The sequence below is a fragment of the Colius striatus genome, chromosome 7, assembly GCF_028858725.1.
Source record: "Colius striatus isolate bColStr4 chromosome 7, bColStr4.1.hap1, whole genome shotgun sequence".
NCBI lineage: Eukaryota > Metazoa > Chordata > Aves > Coliiformes > Coliidae > Colius > Colius striatus.
In genome coordinates this window covers 11,299,442-11,319,883 of record NC_084765.1, presented here as the reverse complement: position 1 = coordinate 11,319,883, position 20,442 = coordinate 11,299,442, and the positions used below count along the sequence as shown (strand labels likewise).

At 38.5% G+C, this 20,442-nt stretch overlaps 1 protein-coding gene across 1 annotated transcript in view; it reads left to right on the top strand.

The window, feature by feature from the left end:
- Positions 1-8,542: 8,542 nt before the first annotated feature.
- IPO7 (importin 7) overlaps positions 8,543-20,442 on the top strand; it is a 37,210-nt gene continuing 25,310 nt past the window's right edge. The window contains exons 1-4 of the mRNA XM_061999326.1: positions 8,543-8,773; positions 17,768-17,849; positions 18,842-18,995; positions 19,336-19,494. Of these exons, the coding sequence (XP_061855310.1) occupies positions 8,690-8,773; positions 17,768-17,849; positions 18,842-18,995; positions 19,336-19,494 (479 nt within the window). The 5' untranslated portion in view covers positions 8,543-8,689. The remainder of the gene's footprint in view (positions 8,774-17,767; positions 17,850-18,841; positions 18,996-19,335; positions 19,495-20,442) is intronic.

Here is a 20,442-nt window from a genome sequence, read left to right as displayed (position 1 = left end):
AAAGTGCACATAAAAGAAGGAAATTAAAATAATTTAGTCTTACAACACAAAAATATACTTTTTAATACACTCAAATTCTGATATTTATCTTTGCTCTAATTAGGAAATACATATCTCCATGCTTTTCAAATCTAATTTAGTTATTTTTAACTCTTTTAACAGAAGTAGCTAAGGCTTATGATATATAGAGCTATTTCTAATACCAGAGCAATTTGGTGAAGGAATAAGGCACTTTTATGAAATTCCATTAATTTAAAAAATATGTATTCAAAGCTGTATGTCACTTAGTGTAGAAGGAATCAAACAGAAAGGAGAAATATGTTTCTTAAAGTACTTGTAAGTAAACGCTGCAGCTTATTTGCTGCTCACAAACTCTGTATCTCATCTTAGTTTTTCTCCCAGTCAGCTCGAAGTACTTCCCTCCTTGCTTCTGGGTATCTCTTTGACGCTTTTATTATGCTTCCTCTCAAACTGACAGAGAATTCACCAAGCAACAGTCAGTCTCCTTTACTTGCAGCAAGACCCCAATAAATGCACTTGGCTGTGTAGTTCCAATTCTTCACCTGCCCTGTGTAGGACCTCTGCTTTTAACACAGCTCTGATTATTTCAGCTATATATTCCACTAAGGAACTGAATTAGTTTTATATTTTTCCTGTAGAAAAGGCTTCCTTTCTATCTACTTGCTTCCCCTGTATTATGCAGAACTCTGGTAACTGTGCTGTCCATATACTTTACTTCTCTTTAAAAAAAAAAAAAAAAAGTTTACAAATTAAATAGGCAAAGAAATAGAATTGTCTGGCCTAAATTTTAACCTTAAAATTTTGGAATGGAATGGAGTTGAGGGATATCTCTTTGGCATTGGAAAACCATCATCTTGAACTTGCAATTTATGAAAATTAAACATGAAAGTTTCAAGAAGTTGAACTATGTATTTTATTTAAACTATGATTCATTATACTAACTTAGTCGTATACGTAACTGCCTTCTCAAGTTTAGAAAGGATAGAGGGAAAGGTGGCTCTGAAAAGTTGGAAAAGTAAGAAAAAGGAATATAGTACCATGCCAGCAAAACCAAAATACGTATATATTTATATAATAAATTTATCATAAATGACACTTCGTTCTTTTCTACCTCTGATATTATTTCCCTCCCTTTTCCATTTTGCTGCTTCTTCTTCCCTCCCTTCTTGTATATTTGCTGCTACTGATGACATACATCCATCCTGCTCACCATCTGTATAGTTTAAATACCTACTGGTAATTTAAGGTGCTTGAAAGAAACTGAGCTTCCCTACATACTGGCTTCTGGTGTCACTTCACAGTACCATGGCCAAGTGTCTGGGCAGCCCTGAGTACACCAGAGGCTCCTCACCATGGCCTTGACCACCTCCCTTGCCATCAGGGCTCTAGAAGTGCTTCCTAAGTAAATACATCTGCTGCTGAGGAGACACACTGGCACACCTTGTAAACACAGATGTGATGTGGAGGGAACTGCTTAGAATTGTACAGGCTGGAATGAGTTAATAAACTGAATTCTTCAGGCACGTATGTAGTTCCTTGCAAATGAAAAGCTCTTCCTAAGTGCTGAGTATACTCAGTGAATTTTTAACATAATAAAATCTTAGTCCTGTTCTACTGTACTCATTGGTATTTAATCAGTTTAAATGGAAACAAGATATGATTATAAAGACTAAAATTATTCTAAACAGGACAAACTTGAACTCTCTGTCTTATTAAATATTATACTTCAATAAATTTACATATAGCTTGCAAAAGCCTTACCTGAGAAAATATTTACCAATACAATAAAGCTTTTGCTTAAATATGATTTTTTACTCATAGGAAGTTTCAGAAATTTTTGCCTGTTCTGCAGCTTGATCATTTTCTATTTCTATTTCTGAATAATTTCAGTCTATTACTGCATCTTGGCTGTAAAAAACTGCACTAGAAAGCTTGTATTTAAAAAATCAGCACTTTCAGCCCTACTAAATCATGGATGCACATCCCTTATGCTTAGTTTTTCTAGAAATTTGCTTCCTCAAATTTAAAGTCTGCATTAAATTTGATCCACAGGTCTCCATGAGCCTGGGGTCCTAGTTAAGGAACAGTAGGAAAGGACATACTTATTTTTTTTCAAAAATATAATAATAAAACCATACCCATAATGCATATATAAAGAGAAAAGATTCTTGGAGAACACAGTGATCACAGTCATTATTGTGAGGACATGTCATGCAGCAATTCTGTGATCTTCAGCACGAGTTTCCATTTCACAAAAATATAACCCATTCCATTTGATGCATATGTAACTTCAGTGTTTAGGTAACTAAATTAAAACAATACAAAAAGGATAAACTGTTAGTGCTATCTTGGTACCACAAGCACCAGTTATTACCTCCTGCTTCTCTCTCCAGGTTGCCCCAGATCCACCCTTCTGCAGCTTTGTAAGGTTGGCTTTTTCCCCAGGGGCCATGAAATTCAATGTTTTTGCACACAGAATTCAGCATTTTCTGGTGTCTGGCAATCACTGTATCTACGTGCCATTGAGGTTTATTTGAAAAAACCTCATGCAGGGTTTATTTTCCCTGCATGAGTACATTTTTTGACAGATTGGTAGGGGGTAGTTACAGAGCTGGAGAGGACCTTGTATCTCCATAACAGAAAGCTAAAAGCGTAAATGCATATACAAATACACAGGCTGGAAAACTGTGTGTGAAGGAAGAGGGGGTAAAACTGTGTAGCTACAGACACTCTTGCTCCACTCTCACATTGAGCCTGAAGCGGGTTCTGTGCTGGGTTAGCTGGACTTCACACTCTGCAAACTGAGCCTTCGGGAGCAGAAACATCTAACTTGAAAATGAACAGCAAAACCCAAACCATGGTGCAGTTCATGATCACATCATCTAGTCCAGCATACTGTATTGTACTGCAATTCAAGTTTTATGCACATATTTTTTTATTAAAGCCCTAATCTTATTGGTGTGACTGAAGCACAGCTTGTGTTTTTACTAAAACATATCTTCCAGAACAGCATCCAGTCTTAGTCAGAAGACATCAAAAGACACAGTACTCACAGTACTGATTACTGCCACTGGGAATTTGTTTCAGTGGTTCTCTAGTTTCATTTGTTAAGACATTTGAGCTGCTTGCATCTTTGTTTACTAAAGAGCTGTTCAGTACCCCATATTTTCTTCTTGAGATACTGTTGCTCTTTTTTTCCCAGCTTGCTGCCCAGAGTTCACTGTTAAAAGAGGGATTAAAAGTATGAGGGAGTCCTGCACCTTTGAAAAGATGATTATTAAAAAAGAAAAAAAAAAAGTTAAAAGTCCCACTTTTCTGAACTCAGAAGAATCATAAATCAGCATTTTGTGGTTTGTTTTGGTTTGGTTTTGTTTTTTTCTTAAATAAACCATTGGTCTAAAAGCTATATCAAAGCTCTATCTTCTTGGCATTTACTCAGGACCTTACTATCATTGTCTCTATTACAGTGACTGTTTATTTGCTCCTTTGTCTCTGCATTTCTACTCCTGCTGTTCCACTTCAATACACTTTCCACCAGCTAATGACTGAATCTAGTTTTCAGCCTCTGTCTCCTGGGAAAACTATTTTAATATAGGGTTTAGCATCTGCTCATCCATGCCATCTGGCTGGAGAGAGTGGTGGTAGCTTGTGCTTTTTATTTTTTGGTAGAGTGCAGTGACTGTTGGGCTGGTGGCTACAGAAAGGAGTTTAGTGGCTACTTTATAGTCCTCCCTGAACAAAACTTCGGCAAAGTTTACCTCGGGGGTAAAGCCAACTCCCATCTGACTAAAGAGGATTAAAGGGAGCTGTGCAATCATAGGATGGGCAGGCTATGGCATCCTGCTCTCTCAGCTAAAGCCAGCCTCAGAGCAGAGACTTGGTAAGGAACTTCCTACTAAATCCTGCTGCCCACTAAATCTCTGCTTTAGTAGTGATGTACAGTAATCAAGACTTCTCACAACTTTTGTCTTACACCTACCTTGGACATTTCAAATACATCTTGCACAGAGGAAGAGAATAAACTCTGAATCACAAATAATTGTTGTGGCTATTTTACACAATCCAGTTTGTAAAGACTTAAAATCTGTAAATGTCCTCTGGCAGTCACTGGCAATGTAGCATCTATCTCTCCAGCACCAAGGGGAGGGTCAAATCACTTTCACACTCCTCTTTTTGTTTTAAGTTCCAAGATTGTACTGAGTCTTTTGCCACAACATCCTGCTATGAGCTTATGTTAAAACCTGCATGCCCATGGTATCCCTGACAATCCTTTCAGTCTACAGAAACCTGCCTGCGTTTCCTGTTCTTGAACATGTAATTTCACATTTGGCTGCATTAAAGTGCATTTCTGTTTGTAGTTCAGGTTACCAGCTTGTCCCATTCATATAGGATTGATTGCTAATCTTATTTGATCCTTGCAATGATCTGCAGTGATTTTTATATTTATTTCAAAACTGTCTATAAAGTATCAAATAGCAAAGAGTCAGCTGGCGCTATCAGTAGAAATCCAATAGTAACCAATCCCTTAAATAATCGCTTTTCACTTATCACCTTTTTACATAGAACACTAATTTAGCCTGTTCTTAATCCTTTCAATTTCTGCTCAGCGTTATATCCTACTATGACACTTTAAAGCAAAGAAATCTATTTATTCTGCAGCATTTTCCTAGCCAAACTAGAGACCTCTTCAGATAATCACCTTTGTGTGACAATTTTACACCAACAATGTAGACTCCCATTGGTTTCATTTCGTCGTTTCATATCTGAATCCCATTCGAGCTTTTTCTTTTATATTAGTCTTAAACAGTTATTTGCAGTCTTCACATATTGGCACAATATTTCTCCACGTGCTTTTTCCTTCCTGTTGCCATCTTTGATTTAGCAGAAGTAGCTCCAGAATAGCTTTCAGTGCTGGTGATCCATCTGCTCACTCCATGTCCAAGTGCCCATTGGGTTTGTTGACTTAATAGGTACCTTCACTTAGAATTATCTTCTTCCAAATCCTGGGTTGATATTCTGAATGCTGCTGATGCAGGGATGCACCTACAGTCTTTGCAGAGCTAGAGTCAATTTGGATACTGCCACTTCGTTCTGGCATGGACCAACCAATAGCAGCATTTATTAGTCACTATCTTTTTTTGGGATATGTAGATGGTGTAAAAATTAATGCAAAATGTTTTAGAAAGATCTGGCGAAAGCACCCAAGCTCGACAAGGCTCCAGCAGGATCTTCAATAGCCGTGCTCCTTTCTATACACAATTCTTGGCTTCTAGCTTTTCATTTACTGTACAGAGAATGGTACTCCAGAAAGGCATACTTGCCAAGCAGTGCTTTGCAGTCAGTTCCAAGGGAGCATACTGCTTTATTAAAGCTGACAAATATTGTCGTTGTTGTTGTTCCAACTTTCCAGGGAAAATATCCACGACTGCTAAATCCAGGACGGTCTACGAGAGAATGTTTATCGTCAGGAGTAATTGCGACCAATCTATATCCCACGTTTGAAGCCTCCACATCGGCCTTTTAGGAGATAATTTGAGAAGCTCAGTTCTTTCATAGCAGCCTGAGGTTGTCTACAAGCATTCATACACAACAGAATACATTACTGGGCAGATAAGCTCTGCGGCAGGTATACTATTTTTTCTGTTCTGAGACCAAGAATTTAATGAGGCTTGTGTGACTAAGGGACATATTTCTCTCCAATGTTAACTCTCATGATTTGAAATTTTACTTAGAAATTCTTACATCAACTCATTTGTTGCATCTTGCAAGATATTAATGCTTTGGTAGGACATTTCCTGCTGTGAGGTTAGTTACTGCTATTTCTGGCCAGGCAAAGATGTGAATGCAAACATTCCTTGACATATAGTGTTTTCTTTTTCAGAGTACTCAGACTCTGGACAATTGCTTAGATCTTCTGCATAACATTCTTTGTCCTTCTCACTTTTGTGTAGAAACAGTAACAGCTCTTGCAGAAGCTTCTCTAGCCACAGCCCCTCTGCTGACAATGGTTCACATCCCATTGTGCTTTCCTTCACAGCATTTTGCATTTGTATATCTGACAAAGGGTATTATGTATAACCAGCACATCATGAGCCCTTTGTCACTTGAAGTACTTATTTTTCTTTTTAAAGAAGATATATTCCGTTTCATAAATTGGTAGATTAGCTCAATACCTGTGTTCTCTCAGCATAGTGGCGTTATTGCTTTGCTCCTTTGATACAAAGAGTACTGAGATTTGATCTGTGCTGTGACACAAAAGCCTGGAAAATACTTTGCTGTAGCATTTTAAAATGGTATTGAATCTACTGTGTTTCCCTTTATAAAAAATTTTGGGCTACATCTAGAATTGGAGTGTGACTACCGATCTGGGCAACTTCCAGAAGATCACCCTGTGACATCATGTCCTCAAATTATGCTATACTGCCACTTGAGTCTGCTGGGCCTGTCTGTCTCCTGGACTTATTTAGAAAGCCAGCCATTCATGGCTGCTTCACTGTTTAGTTTTATAAATGAGGCACTCATTTTAATATTTGCAATTCAAAACCAAACACAGCCACCCATATATGTAGTGTATATCACTGATTTTTGCATCATGTAAGAAAACCACACCAACAAGCCTGTAGTAAGAGAAATTGAAAAATCCAGGTTTTGGTACAGCAATGATGTAAAAGTTACTAATTTGGAAAATATATATACAAAAGAAAGTCTGTAAAGCTCTTTCATATATGAATAGACATTCTAGATAAACCTGACTAGTGCAGACTTTGCCAGCTGAGATGATACTGATTATCCAGTCTTAGGCTATTCTCTGGGCTGGGGGCCTTCAAAAGGTTTCATGACCACTAGGACAGTAGGGTGGTAAAGGGAATAAAGTTTTAATGTGGCATTTACTGAAATCATTTAACTTAGAAGAGACAGCGCCCTTCATAGTTTCATAAATGCTATCATTATTAACTTATATTATTTTCCACACATATTTGCATTTCTGCTTTTTTATTTGATAAGTAGTTTTTTTTGTTAACTTGCTTTCATTTCAGAGTTGTTCCAGGGCAGACTGTGAAACTTTTTTTTCTCAATTTTATTATCTGTTCAATAAACTCCTCTGACAAAAACAACACTTAAAATTTCAAGTATATAACTGCATGTCATTTTCCCAAATGAAGACAAAACTGTGAATGACTCGCTATACTACAGATTAAATTTTACATTTCACTACGCACCTAACTGCATTGCTTATTTTATTGTGATTACTCATGTAAGTGAAATTACTCAGTGCCTAAATGCTTGTAGGATAAAGCCTGCAGAAGTGACTTACAGAGAGTCAACTTAAGCAGTGCTATTCTGATTTTGTGTATGTCAGCCCCTCCAGAAATGACAGCTTTGTTAATAATGGTTTTCTGTCAAATTCCTGACACATCTTTGGGGGTTTTTTTTTGTTTTGTTTTGTTTTGGTTTGGGGTTTTTTTTTTCCTAAAACTAGCAGAACAGAATACTGGATTAATAATAATAAACTAACCATGAGCCAACAATGTGCCCTCGTGGCCAAGAAGGCCAATGGCATTCTGGAATGCATCAAGAAGAGTGTGTCCAGCAGGTCAAGGGAGTTCTTCCCCTCTACTATGCCCTGCTGAGGCCTCATCTGGAGTCCTGTGTCCAGTTCTGGGCTCCCCAGCTCAAGACGGACAGGGAACTGCTGGAGAGAGTCCAGCACAGGGCCACCAAGATTATCAGGGGACTGGAGCATCTTCCTTGTGAGGAAAGGCTGTGGGAACTGGGGCTATTTAGTCTAGAGGAGACTGAGGGGTGATCTCATTAATATTTACAAGTATATAAATGGTGGTTATCAGGAACTTGAGCATCATTTTTTTCTATTGTATCTAGCAACAGGACAAGAGGCAATGAGATGAAGCTGGAACACAAGAAGTTCCATTTAAACATACGAAAAACCTATTTTACTGGCACAGGCTGCCCAGGGAGGGTTTGGTCTCCTTCTCTGGAAATTTTCAAAAGCCACCTGGACACGTTCCCGTGTGACCTCATCTAGGTGAACCTGCTTCTGCAGGGGAGCTGGATTAGATGATCTCTAAAGGTCCCTTCCATTCTATGACTGTGATTTTCCCAAATGCTTAGGAACGGATTGCACTCTGTGCCCATCATGAAGGGAGCACAACCCACGCCTCCACGTATCCCTCCTTCCTCACCAGCCAGTCGAGTCGCTCCAAACACGAGCAGCCTACGTGGTAGACCGAGGGACTTTCGATAAACCAACGAGTTCCACTTGACGTTAAGGCAGCCGATGAACTCGGGGCAGAGCGTGTGCCGGGCCAGCTCCGAGGCGGCCTCCACGGCCTCTTGCGAGCTTCCCCGCCCTGCCCCTGCCCTTAGCGCGCGGCGGCGGCGGCGCGGGCCGCTTTGGGCCGTTGGGCGCGCGGAGGCGGCCCCCAGACTACAGGTCCCGTGGTGCCCCGCGGCGCGGGGGCGGGGCGCGCGCGGCGGAAGGGGCGCCGCTCCCTAGCGGCGGCGGGGGGTAGCTCTATCCGGGCCTTTGGCGCTTTCCCTTCCTTTCGCGCCGGCGGCCGCTGCGAGGCGGCGGGTCCATGTGCGCACGGCGCGGCGCGGCCCCGGCCCCTGCCCTCCGCCTCCTCCTCTTCCCCCCTCCGCCGCCACCATGGACCCCAACACCATCATCGAGGCCCTGCGGGGTACCATGGATCCGGCGTTGCGGGAAGCCGCCGAGAGGCAGCTTAACGAGGTGAGGGCGCCGGCGGGGCCTGGACCGGGGCCGCGGCCGCCGCGATATGTGAAAGTACAGGGTACGGCGCGGGCGGCGGGGTCGCGGCAGGCCTGCGAGCGGGGGGCGGGGGGAAGCGGAGCGGCGGCGGCGGCGGGAATGGGCCGAGGGCGCGGGGAGACGGGGCTGAGGGAGCGGGAACACCCCACGACCGCCACCACCAGCGCTTGGCTCTCTCAGCCCCGTCCCCCCCGTGCCCTCGGCCCCTTCCCGCCACAGGGCCCTTCCTGGTGTCACGGCGGCTGCAGGCCGGGCCCGGCCGCCCGACTCGCATTGTCCCCGGCACATGGCAGCGGGGCCTCCAGCTGGGGCCAGGCCATACCGTACCGGGCGGGGCTGCTCGAACTGGGGAGTTAGCGGCAAAAAAACATTCGGCCTTGGGGAGAATATCCTCTTTACCTTCCTTTTTGGTAATAAATTATTTCAGTTGTCTTCTCTGAGTTGTCTGCTCAGTCTGGGAGGGGATAATCTATAGAGAGATGTTAAAAATCGTCAGTGGCTCAGAAGCTGAACCCAGTCGTGCCTGGGACTACCTAAGGGCAGTCTTTGAATGTGAAAGATGGTAATTTATCAACAGAAAGGAGGTAGCAAGACCCTCATCACTTTATGCAGCCTTTTACCATAAGAGTGACCTGGATTGAGTTCATAACTAAGTCTGGTAGCCTGGTGTTGTTTGGTATTCTCACAGATCTTTTGGACTCTGAGTCCAGCAACGCAATCAAGGTAGGTGCGCTTTCTGGATGTAGTGTCTGACATGTGCCCAGAAGATGGGTGAAGACAGAGTTCCCAATCCAGCTGTGTCACCCACTTAGACCTCATTCATGTGTCATATTGGGATATAATGAAACCACAAAATCCTAGTTTCACGGGTTTCAATTTCAGAAGAAGGTTGTATTTTGTTCCACTTGAATCTAGCTGGTAGTTGAAAAGTTTTATTTATTGATGAGACACAGCTAGAGAACTTTCAGACATTTTAAAAGAAATAGGTGTTCTGGACTAAGAGAACAACTGAGAGTTTGATGGGGGAGGTGAAGGATAAGGCCTTGTGGCACCTTTACTTGTCTTTTTCCAAAAGTGTTTTTCTTTGTTACTCCTAAGCAGACTTCAGGTCTGACAAAATACATTTAATGCAACAGATGTTTAGTAGAGCTTAGATAAAGATGGGACAAATGTTCTGCCTGATGGTAGAGAAACTTTTTAAAAGTAAAGATAAAACTTCTCAAAAGAAAGTGTAATTAAGCTGAATTCCTGTGTGTCACGTAATATGTGAATGGCAATTACTAGTTACATTTGGGATAGATAGCTGTAAAATGATTCAACGCTTAATTGTGGTTTGTGTAAAATAATTGTCTGTATACTTCACTAAAAAGTATTTTAGCATTTCTTATTTAAACTGCAGATGAAAATCATGTAATCACCTATAAAGACAGGAATTTCGATGAAATCTTAATCTGGCCCCAAAATGCAATTTTTTTACCTTCTATGCATGTCCATGTCTATATATAGTAACTTGCTCGAAATCTATTTTAGCTATTTTCTGCAGATATTGGGTTGCTGTGTGCGTGAAGTCACATTCTCTGCCAGTTGGGGTCTTCAGCAAATGGCCAACTCTGTTGCGTGAAGGATCATGCTCACCAGCAACTGGCTTTTGTTCACACTTTTGAATTAAAACATTGTGAGCTGTCATGTACTACACAAGTATTAAAACTGGTACAAAAATCAAATATCTGTATGGCTTTAAAAACACTAGACATTGTTGAACCAGTGCATAAGAATTCTGTATTGCCGGAAATGTAGCCTCACAGACCTTTCGTGATAAAAATATTGGTTAAACCAATATGTGCTTGTACATACTTGTAGTTTGTCACGTGCATGGTCTTGATTTAGTGTAAATTTATTGAAGTCACACATTTGTTTGCAGGATATTGGTCTACATTTGTTAATTGTTCAGGCAATTGTGTTACCAGTTAATATTGTATGTCAGGTATGCAGGTCTCTTTCTCTGTAAGAATGAAATCATACAGCAGTTAACACTGTTCTTGCACATGACCAGGCACACAGAAGTGTTTGTGTAATTTTTTAGTAGTTGTCCTTGATTGACCTTTTACTTAGCTTTAATTTGTCTGAAGTACCTCTGTTGAGCTGATGAGACTTGTTTTCAGTAGAATGGTCATTTTACCTTACCAGAGAAGAAGTTACTTCAGTCAGTAATTGATATTCCTAATGAATGGAAAATTTAAGTATCTAGATCTGTCTTCATCATACCCTATCAATCAACAGAGTTTCCACTGACTGGAGAAGGCCACTGGGATGCATGGTTCTTGATATGTCCAGGCTTTGTTATTTTTCCTTTGACCTTGGCTAAGCCATTAATTGTTCTATGCTTTATTTCTTCTTTCACTTAAGTTTCATCAGGTTATATCGCACATAGAACGTGGGAACATTTAGTGTTGAGAAATACTAAAAAAAGTGCAAATGTTTCAGTCTCTTCAGTTCTACCTTTGCTCACTATGAAAACAAGCCATAGGGAATGATATCAGTAGCTTTTGCATCCAGCAGCTTCTCATGTGATTTCCAGACCATGAGGTACCCTGGGGTGTTTGCCTGTCTCTGTCCCTGTTTTACAGGGGAAAGTTGTGTTTTGCATGGACTTAGAATCACACTCTTCAATTAAGCTACTGGAAAGCAGCATGAAGATGTTGTGGCCTTTTGAAACAGTCTTTGTGCTGTGTGTATAAAGTGTCTCCTAGAAATGGTGATGAAAATGGATATTTTTAACTATGCAACTATGGCATGACACTCTGAAAATAATACACAGTGTTGTTTCATCTTTTAATATCAAGATATTTATAAAGGTACAGTTGCTAGATAATACTTTCCTAGCAAGTTTCTTACTTGTAATTCCAGGGAATTTATAACTTCACTGTTAATGCACGTCTTGCAAGTATCTGAGGCATAACCTCAATGTGTATAAGCTATTAAGACATCTTTTTAGACAAAGAACCCATTTTTTTGTGCCTGAGAATGTTGGTTGGTTGGTGTTTTTTTTTTTTTTTAAGCAGTCTTCAAAACCTCATAATTTTAAGTCGAAGCTTAGCAGAGTTTGCTTAGGAAAATGTTATCCTGTTGCTCTACTGAAAAAGTGCTTTTCAGAAGTTCCATTAAAGCTTTTTCATGTTCCTTATATGAGCAACAGGGAAAGGAAAAATGCTTTAGCTTGTTGACTAGTCACCATAGCATGCCATCGGTTTAACAGAATGCAGTAGGGCCTAGTTCAGTGTTTTTGTTGCCTGCTTAATAGAAACAAATGTCAAAATGATGGAATGATTAAATTAAATGATTGAACTTTAGCTACTGGAAGCTTTGGAGTGAAAGGCTGTCAAAGGGGGAAAAGCAAGCTGCATATTGTGTGGTGCCTTTCACTCGGGAGTTTCCAAATGCTGAAATGGTAGTTTCGGATACTTTGAGGTAGGTGCTCCTGGTGCTACCTGCATCTTTATTTTTTTAACCTTTTCTAATGTGATCTTCATGTGTAACATGTATAACTGTATATGATAATGTGAGTAAAAGCAAGAACAGAGCATGAATTGCCTGGCTCTGATCGTGACTTCTCTCTTAAAGTTGTTAGTATGACACTTTTGATAGAGTACTTGATTATTTTCACTTCCTTTATCTTCCTATTTTGGCTTGTGCTTGAGAGATGTTTTGGGAAAGAGTGGTTTTAAATTGCATGTGTCAAGGTGGGTCAGACACCAGGAACTGCCTTGAGGGCAGTGAGAAACCAAGGGAATTTCGTGTCCACGAGGAGAAAGTTCCAATCTTGATTTGTTAACCAGTAGATAAAATTCTAGCAGACAGGGTGATTTACCACCTTCTCAGGCCTTAGCAAATAGTTACTGCATATGCTTAGCTAGCCTCTGCTAAGCACATTCCTTTTTCCTCTGTGAATGGAAGACCAAATAGGCTTCAGAAGTTGCAGATGGTATTTGATGAAATGAGCATCAAGGATGCTTGCAAGATCTGGTAAGCATGTATGTGTAGATCTGGTAAGCATGCATGTGTATTTTGTGGACTTTCAACTGGATTTACATATATGTTATATCTGCATAAGAGGTGTCAGAACTACTTTGCAAAAACCTGAGGTCAGAATGACTTCCACACCTGCTGAGGTATTAAAAAAGAATTGAAGGAGTGATACTGGGCAGCTTGCTGATACAGCATGGCCTTACTTTTCTAAAAAAAACAAAAACCCTGTTTCATTTCAGCATAGTAGTTATATCCTGTTATGGTGTAGATCAAAAATGCATGTTAGATTTTTTCATAATTGGAATGAGGGAGATATGTTGAGTTTTGTATCTTTTCATCTCCCTTAAAAATAAATTATAGCCTTTCTTTAATGTCTTACTTAAAATAACTATATAAATAACCTAGGGTTCTAGTTCAGCAACATATAGGAATTATTACCATTCTGTTTTGCTTTTTTGTAACAATAAAGGAGATACCAATAGTAGTGTGCCTGTAATATGTTTAAATCTTAGTTTTTAAGAGGAATGCATGGAGACCTTCTTAACTGAGATGAGACTTCTTGTTTTTATCATTTAGTGGCATGCAGGCTTTGTGGGAGATAGGAAAAATCCTAGTGTTCCAGATGAGTGTAACTGACTTTAATGAGTATCATTACTAGGGGAAAAGTGCTTTTCCATGTCATAATTAACTGTTGATAGTCCATATGTCCTGAACTGGTCTCTTTAATGTTCACTTCAAACTTCATTTGTATTTCAGATTACGTAACTAGCATGACACTTTTCTCAAAAGTGTATTTTGGTACATGGCTAACGAACTACCATTGTGAGCAAAGACTGATGAAATATGCAAAAAGATTGTATCTTCTGGAACAGAGATAGATACTAACAGACAGTGGTGTAGCGTTTGTGGTCTGATAGAATGCATTCCTCAGCTAGTGAGGCTGCATAGCAAAGATTGCTCTTGGGAAAAGTCCCTGAATTCTTTGGCTCTTAGACAAAAAAGTCATACCAGTGACATAGCATGTTGGAAGATTTCTAAGGGGGGAGGACTTGAGATGGGTTTTGGTTTTTTTTTAAATGTTGAGTTTAAATGGACTTTGTTAAAGAGTATTTATAAATGAGGAATGGGAACAAGAGACAAAGTTTTACCCATGTCAGAACTGTAAAGTCATAGAAATTGCTTCTGTTCTCGATGCAGTTTTAGAGTACGTGAATAGCAATCATTGTGAAACCCTGATTTTAGTTTTCTCATGATGGAGCCATGGGACTCCTATGTAGGATGCACTGCTTGACAGTGGCTTTCGCTGCAAGTGACATCAGTGCATCAGATTCTTCTGGAGACTTGAGTGCTCATGGGCCAGTAGAACTCTGTATGTTCAGATAACTGCCTGAAAGACCTTTAATGAATCTTTTTTTGCCGCTCACATTTTGTATAGCAAAATATTCTGGCTAATAACATGGACTGAACCCTAAAGCTACTATTTATCTACAATATGTACTTAAAATAGGTGTGAGTTTTTTGTTCTGTTGTTGAGTTTTTTATCAGTGTTGTTAATGAAGGGAAGCATGATGTCCTGAGAGGTAGCCATTACTAATTACTAAAAATTCCTAAAGATCTAAAAAGGTGAAATGGGTAGGTATTCAGTATTTTTTAATGTTCCAGATGCAAAATCAGCACTTTTGTGGGGGTCTTCTTTGTTTTTTCTGTATGCCAGTGGAACATTGGATATATGTAAAACAGGGGAGCAAGTGTCAGGTCATTGTAGTATCTAGTGTTTTACTTGACCATTCAGTACACACGTGCTTTCATGTAGTTGTTCTTACTCTTCTGTTTATCTGGAATTACAGTCCTTTTAGTGGCATGGGAAGGTAGTCATTGTAAAGAGTTTGGAGATTCCTTTATATTACATGTAGAATGCATGGAAGTGTTAATGTAGCTCTACGTGAATTTAATTATGAACTGAATGGTTCAAGAGGAGTCTTTGCTTGGAAAGTACAAGGTGTTTTGCTTTTGCAATGTTGTATTAAAAGCACAGATTATTTTTAGTCTGAGTCTCTACTGTGAACCACTAAATGTGATAAAATAGCTCATCCTCGTGGCTGGTTGGTGTCTGATGCTTGAGACATTAATAAAGGTGATACTTGTAAGATTTTAAAAAGACAAGATAGTAGTAAAGCTGTTGTGGTCATACACTTTAAAACTTGTAATAGTTCAAAGAATCTAGTGAAAATTCATGAATCTCACCTGCTAATTTAATGGGTGTTTCTAGGAAGCTTCTGTAGCTTGCTATAGGCGTAGGGTCAATCCTAGTTTTTTTTGTTTTGTTTTAATTAAGAAAATATTATTTTTAGTATTTTATTAGTTTCAATGTGTGGTAGTTTTGTACACTTGTCTATTTTTTGCTGCTTTTTACTTTCAAGACAAAATATTTTTGTATACAGTTTGTTTGCTGTTCACGTTAGTTCTGTGATAGTTCTTCAGCAATTTCCATTTTTTTAATTGAAAGGGATAGTTTTTATTAAAAGGATAACTGTAATTTACCATTAAAAAAAGGAAAAAATAATGCTTATGTTTTGAAAATATAGGATTATACTTCTTAATTTCCAACCCTGAGATACATTGCAGATTTTCACTATTGAAAAGGTAACTTGCAAGTTTATCGTAGTTGTTGTGGAAAGACATCACTTTGCACTTGTAAGTCCATTTTACACAGATTGTAAAATTATTTGTAGGTGAGTTAAAGGTTATTGAAAATGAAAGCTTTCTTCAGCAAGCTCATAATAACACATTTAAGTACAGGAATACTTCCGCTGACATTCATGTCAGGCGTATAATTGAATTCTGTGCTGAATTAGGATCTAATGTCGTTTGGTATGTATTGCAGGAAAAGTGTATGTACTAATGTTACTTAAGAAGGAACTTAACAGACCTGGAGCTGTAGAAATTGACACTAACAAGCAAATTCTATTTTAAATCTATTCAATCAACCATTACTTAACAGTTGAAAAGAAATACTTTTTTTCATTTCAAAATGTATTTGCTTCTTCGAGACTTTGGGGGTATTGCAGGGGTGTGGATCAGGAAAATGTGTGCTCATATTGCAGTGTCAGTTACAGTTCATCAAAATGCACACTAGGAATAAACATTTCAGTTGGACCAGATGTGAGAGTTGCTTCTGTGGGATTTCTGCAGCCTGTAGATTTTAGTGCATAGGACGAGCATGTACAACAATACTTTTATGTTTTACACAGACTAAGTTAATTTTTCATTTAAAATCAGTTTTAAATAACAGGAGATAGAGAACAAGCTATGCTAATCAAGTCTTACTACAAACACGTGAACAAATGTCATGTCCCAGGCTGTCCCTTTGACACTTGTTTATACTAGAATGTATAGGATGTATTTGCTTGGGAAAGATCAAGTTGAAGAGAAGAACTTGGGGCTGTAGGAATGAGCTGAGCAGCGCTACACACTTAGGGGGAATGTTGACATAATTTCATACAGTCATACAGCTTTTGGTCCTACTAAAAAAAAACTCAGAAAGGTAGTTTCTCATTTCTTTTTGTGATATTCATTCTGCTGCAGTAACCAAGATCATTGTTTGGTTTTATAAATGTATAGGGTAATTTCCTTGGTTTTCCGAGTACTTGTTTACATAGGGAGTAATAAACTGAGTAACAAGTTAGGTAAGAGGTGTTTTCCAAAGAATTCATCAGGTTAAGATAATGTAGATCTATTCAGTTGTCTTCAATGACAGGGCTGCTAAGAACATATGAAACAATACTGACATGTAAGAGAAGACAAAGCAGAAATACATCTTGGCAATTTGTCATGAAGTAATTGGGTTAGAAGGGACTTCTGCAGATCATCTGGTCCAGCCCCTTGAAGTAAAGCTGTTTTCAAGTCAGATGAGGTAGATCAGGTCTTGTCCAGTCCTGAATCTCTCAAAAGGATGAGATGTGCCTCTGTAGACAGATTGTCCAGAGCTTGGCTGCCTTTTTGAAATTTTGTTTTGTTTTATAAAATAGGAATGTCTCTTAATACAGCTCACGTGCATTGACTCTTGACCTTCAGGAAAATTATGGGTTTTTTTCCAGTAAAAAAAGGTAATACTAGTTCTTAAGGATTACAGTTGCTTTTTCCCAGTTAATTTAACGTTTCCAGTTTTTTTATGCTTAGGAAAGGTGAGTAAAGGATGCTGTATTAATATATTAAGATTAGTTTCTTCATATTGTAAATATGTACCGTACAGTGTTTAGTGTGTCAGTGATAACGCTCTTTATTGGAAGAAAAACGTGTTTTGTTTTCTTTGTAAGTGAGCTCTTGCAGATCCTTACAAAGTTGCCACTCTGCAGATGTCACTCCCTTTAGATCTCCGTACCGTTGGTTTGTTATTGCGCAGTTGTGCTGGCAGTTGCTGCAGTAATGTGTAAATGGTCACTTTCAGAAAGGTGAACTATGATTTGGACAGGCTTGCTTAAGGCTGGCCTTAGTTTTAAAATATAAAGTTTTAAAATACAGTTGTCATCTGTTTCATAGGGTATTACAGAGTTTATTCATACCTTGTAAAGGTCACTGTAAACTTGCTGCACTTTGGAGTTCTCTGGTTATTTAGAAATTATTCTTTCAAGTATTTATTTGAGTGAAGAACATCAAAATGACTGTAAAATCCTGATTCCTGAAGCCTGTGTAATGATTTCTCAAACTTATTACCTTAAACGATAGAGTTTTTCCTCCCTGATGCCATCTTCAAAATAGACCATAAAACTTTGGAGTGTTTTGGTTGATTAGCTGACTAGTGTGAAACTACCTAAATTGCTGGTATTCTATTGATTGCATTATATCATTATAAAGACATTGTAAAACCTCAAGTGAGTATTCTAATATTTGACAAACTATGGCTAATTTTTCCCCCCTCCTCTCCTACAGGCTCATAAGTCAGTGAACTTTGTATCAACTCTGCTTCAGATCACCATGTCCGAGCAACTGGATTTACCAGTGAGACAAGCAGGCAAGTTGTAAAACATTGTTGCATACACATTATATATATATATATAAGTACACGTGCAGATGCTGTTAAAGAATTGTAATATTTTTAATCTCAAATGCTCCAAAATTGGGAGTTGCTTTAATTACAATTGTCATGAATTATAGCTAGCAACATCCAGAGTGGTGTATAATGGTAGTACACCTGGTCCCAGGAGGAAATTTAACTTCGTGACACCAATGTTTCTAAACTTTTTAAATGAAAGGAAACAAGTTATATCTTTTGAAACCCTGCTGATTTGCACATGGGCAGTTGATAAAAACCCTTTGGTTTCTGGATCTTCAGAAGGTGCGTGCAAAATTAGGGAAGAGAAAGTTGCTTTATGGATTTGTACATGAGTTTGATTAATGGTAACTTTGTTACTAGTTTGTCATTTGAGATTTCCTCTTGTATTCTGTGAGTCCTCTTCTTTCCAAGGGCTGTAATCTACATTGTGCCACATAAGCAGTTTGGATTTGATTGTCAAATGTTAAACGCAAGCATTTGTGCCAGCAGCCTGTTTTTCTTTAGCATTTGTTCCTGTATCACAAACTTGATTACTTTTTTCTTTTTTTTTTTTGCTTACAATGGAAGTTTTAGGTAGTGATTGTTATGGAATAGCTTTGTTTTTGTGAAACTACTGAGAAAACAATTACAAATAATTTTTCAGAAGTGTGTTGCTAAAATGTTCCACGGCTATTTATCTATAGCACAGATAAAAACAATACATTTAGTATTTTTGCATGAACACACATTCGATACCCAACTTAAAATACAAATATCCCAGCGCATAGGTAAAAGAATATCAACCTGGTAAATTATTAGATTTGCATGGTTTATAAATGTTGATTCTCCTGCTTAAGAGATGGTTGATGAAATAATCATTCTTAGTCATGTTTTGTTCTAAAATCAATTTGTTTGCAAAATGTATGCTTGCTTTGTACTTTGAATGGCTATCAGCTGATTTTGTCTCACAGGGGTTATCTACTTGAAAAATATGATAACCCAGTATTGGCCAGATCGTGAAACTGCACCAGGAGAGATTCCACCTTACTCCATCCCAGAAGAAGATAGACAGTGTATTCGTGAAAATATTGTAGAAGCCATTATTCACTCTCCTGAGCTGATTAGGTATGTAGTTTTAATCTGTTGATGAGTTGGTTGTGGTTTCTAACTGTTGGTTGGGGGATTTTTTGCACAACTAAGATGACCTGCCTGTTAAGCATCTCTGTCACACACTTTGTGTCTTAAGCATGGAATTAACATAGGTAGGAGTTTTCAGCTTGTGCAGCATGTAGAAATTAAAAGTTCTTCAGATGGAGATAACTGTGTGGAAAGTACAGAACCTACATCTTCTAAACAAAATTTGAAACAAATCTAGGTTTGGGCAATATAAGCTGAATCAGCACCACGAGGATATTATTAAAACAATTGTAGTAACTTATTTAATTGTTGTGCATTTGATTTCTAGAGTACAGCTGACTACTTGCATTCACCATATTATCAAGCATGATTATCCTAGTCGGTGGACTGCAGTTGTGGAGAAAATTGGATTTTATCTTCAGTCTGACAACAGTGCTTGTTGGCTTGGAATTCTTCTTTGTCTTTATCAACTCGTGAAAAATTATGAGTAAGTTATTTCTACCATATAAACTAGCAGAATTAACATATTTCTGTGTGTTTTTGTTTTCCGTATGTATATTGTAACCGCATGGAATTGCATGTAGATTGTGTAAAGGGGATAGAAGTCTGTTTTTAGAAGATCTTGAATATTTGGTATGCAGATGTTAGCTCATGTATCTTCCCCACTTAGAAATAACAGAAAAAACTACCTTCATTAGAGATAAGAAAACAGAGGATATTTTAGAGCCTTAATTTGGTAGTCGTTTTTTATGGTTTGGTAGCATTAAGAAAATCGTCTCAAAGTCATGACTTCTGCAGAAAGTTATTATTTAAACCAGGTTTAGACTCAAACAATTTGTATTCTAGGTGACAGTAAGCATCTAAAGGTTTCAAAGTGTGTAATCTTGAATGTTAGGAAGTTCAGAGTTAGTTGTCTGACTTGGATATGATCATATTGATTTCCTGTGGTAGGTCAGATGAGGATATATTTATCCAAATCCACTGTTCCGCCCATATGCAAGGCATCAGTCTAGGATACAGATGTATGTTCTTTGCTCTAGATCTGACTTTGTGAAGCTAATGTGGAGCTTTGTTGCTACTGCTGACATGTGGGAAGCTCATTTGCACAGAGAGAAGTGCAATCCTGGGGTCAGGAAATTGTAATGTAATGGAATACACAGCTTATTCAAAGCACCATCTTGCATAATATTTTTTTCAGGTGCTTGATTTAAAATGTTGCATTGAAAACCTTTTGTCCAGTTCCATACATTTTACATAAATTAGTGTAAAACAGTTGAATATCAGTTTCTCAAGAATCATTTTTTACAAGGATGCTATAAGGACATTTGTAATTCCTTGCTGAATATTTTTCAAGTGGCTGAAAATTGCAGGTCCTCCAAGGAAAGGAAAATAAATTAATTTCTCACTTGATTTTGATTTTAAACATCTTTAACCA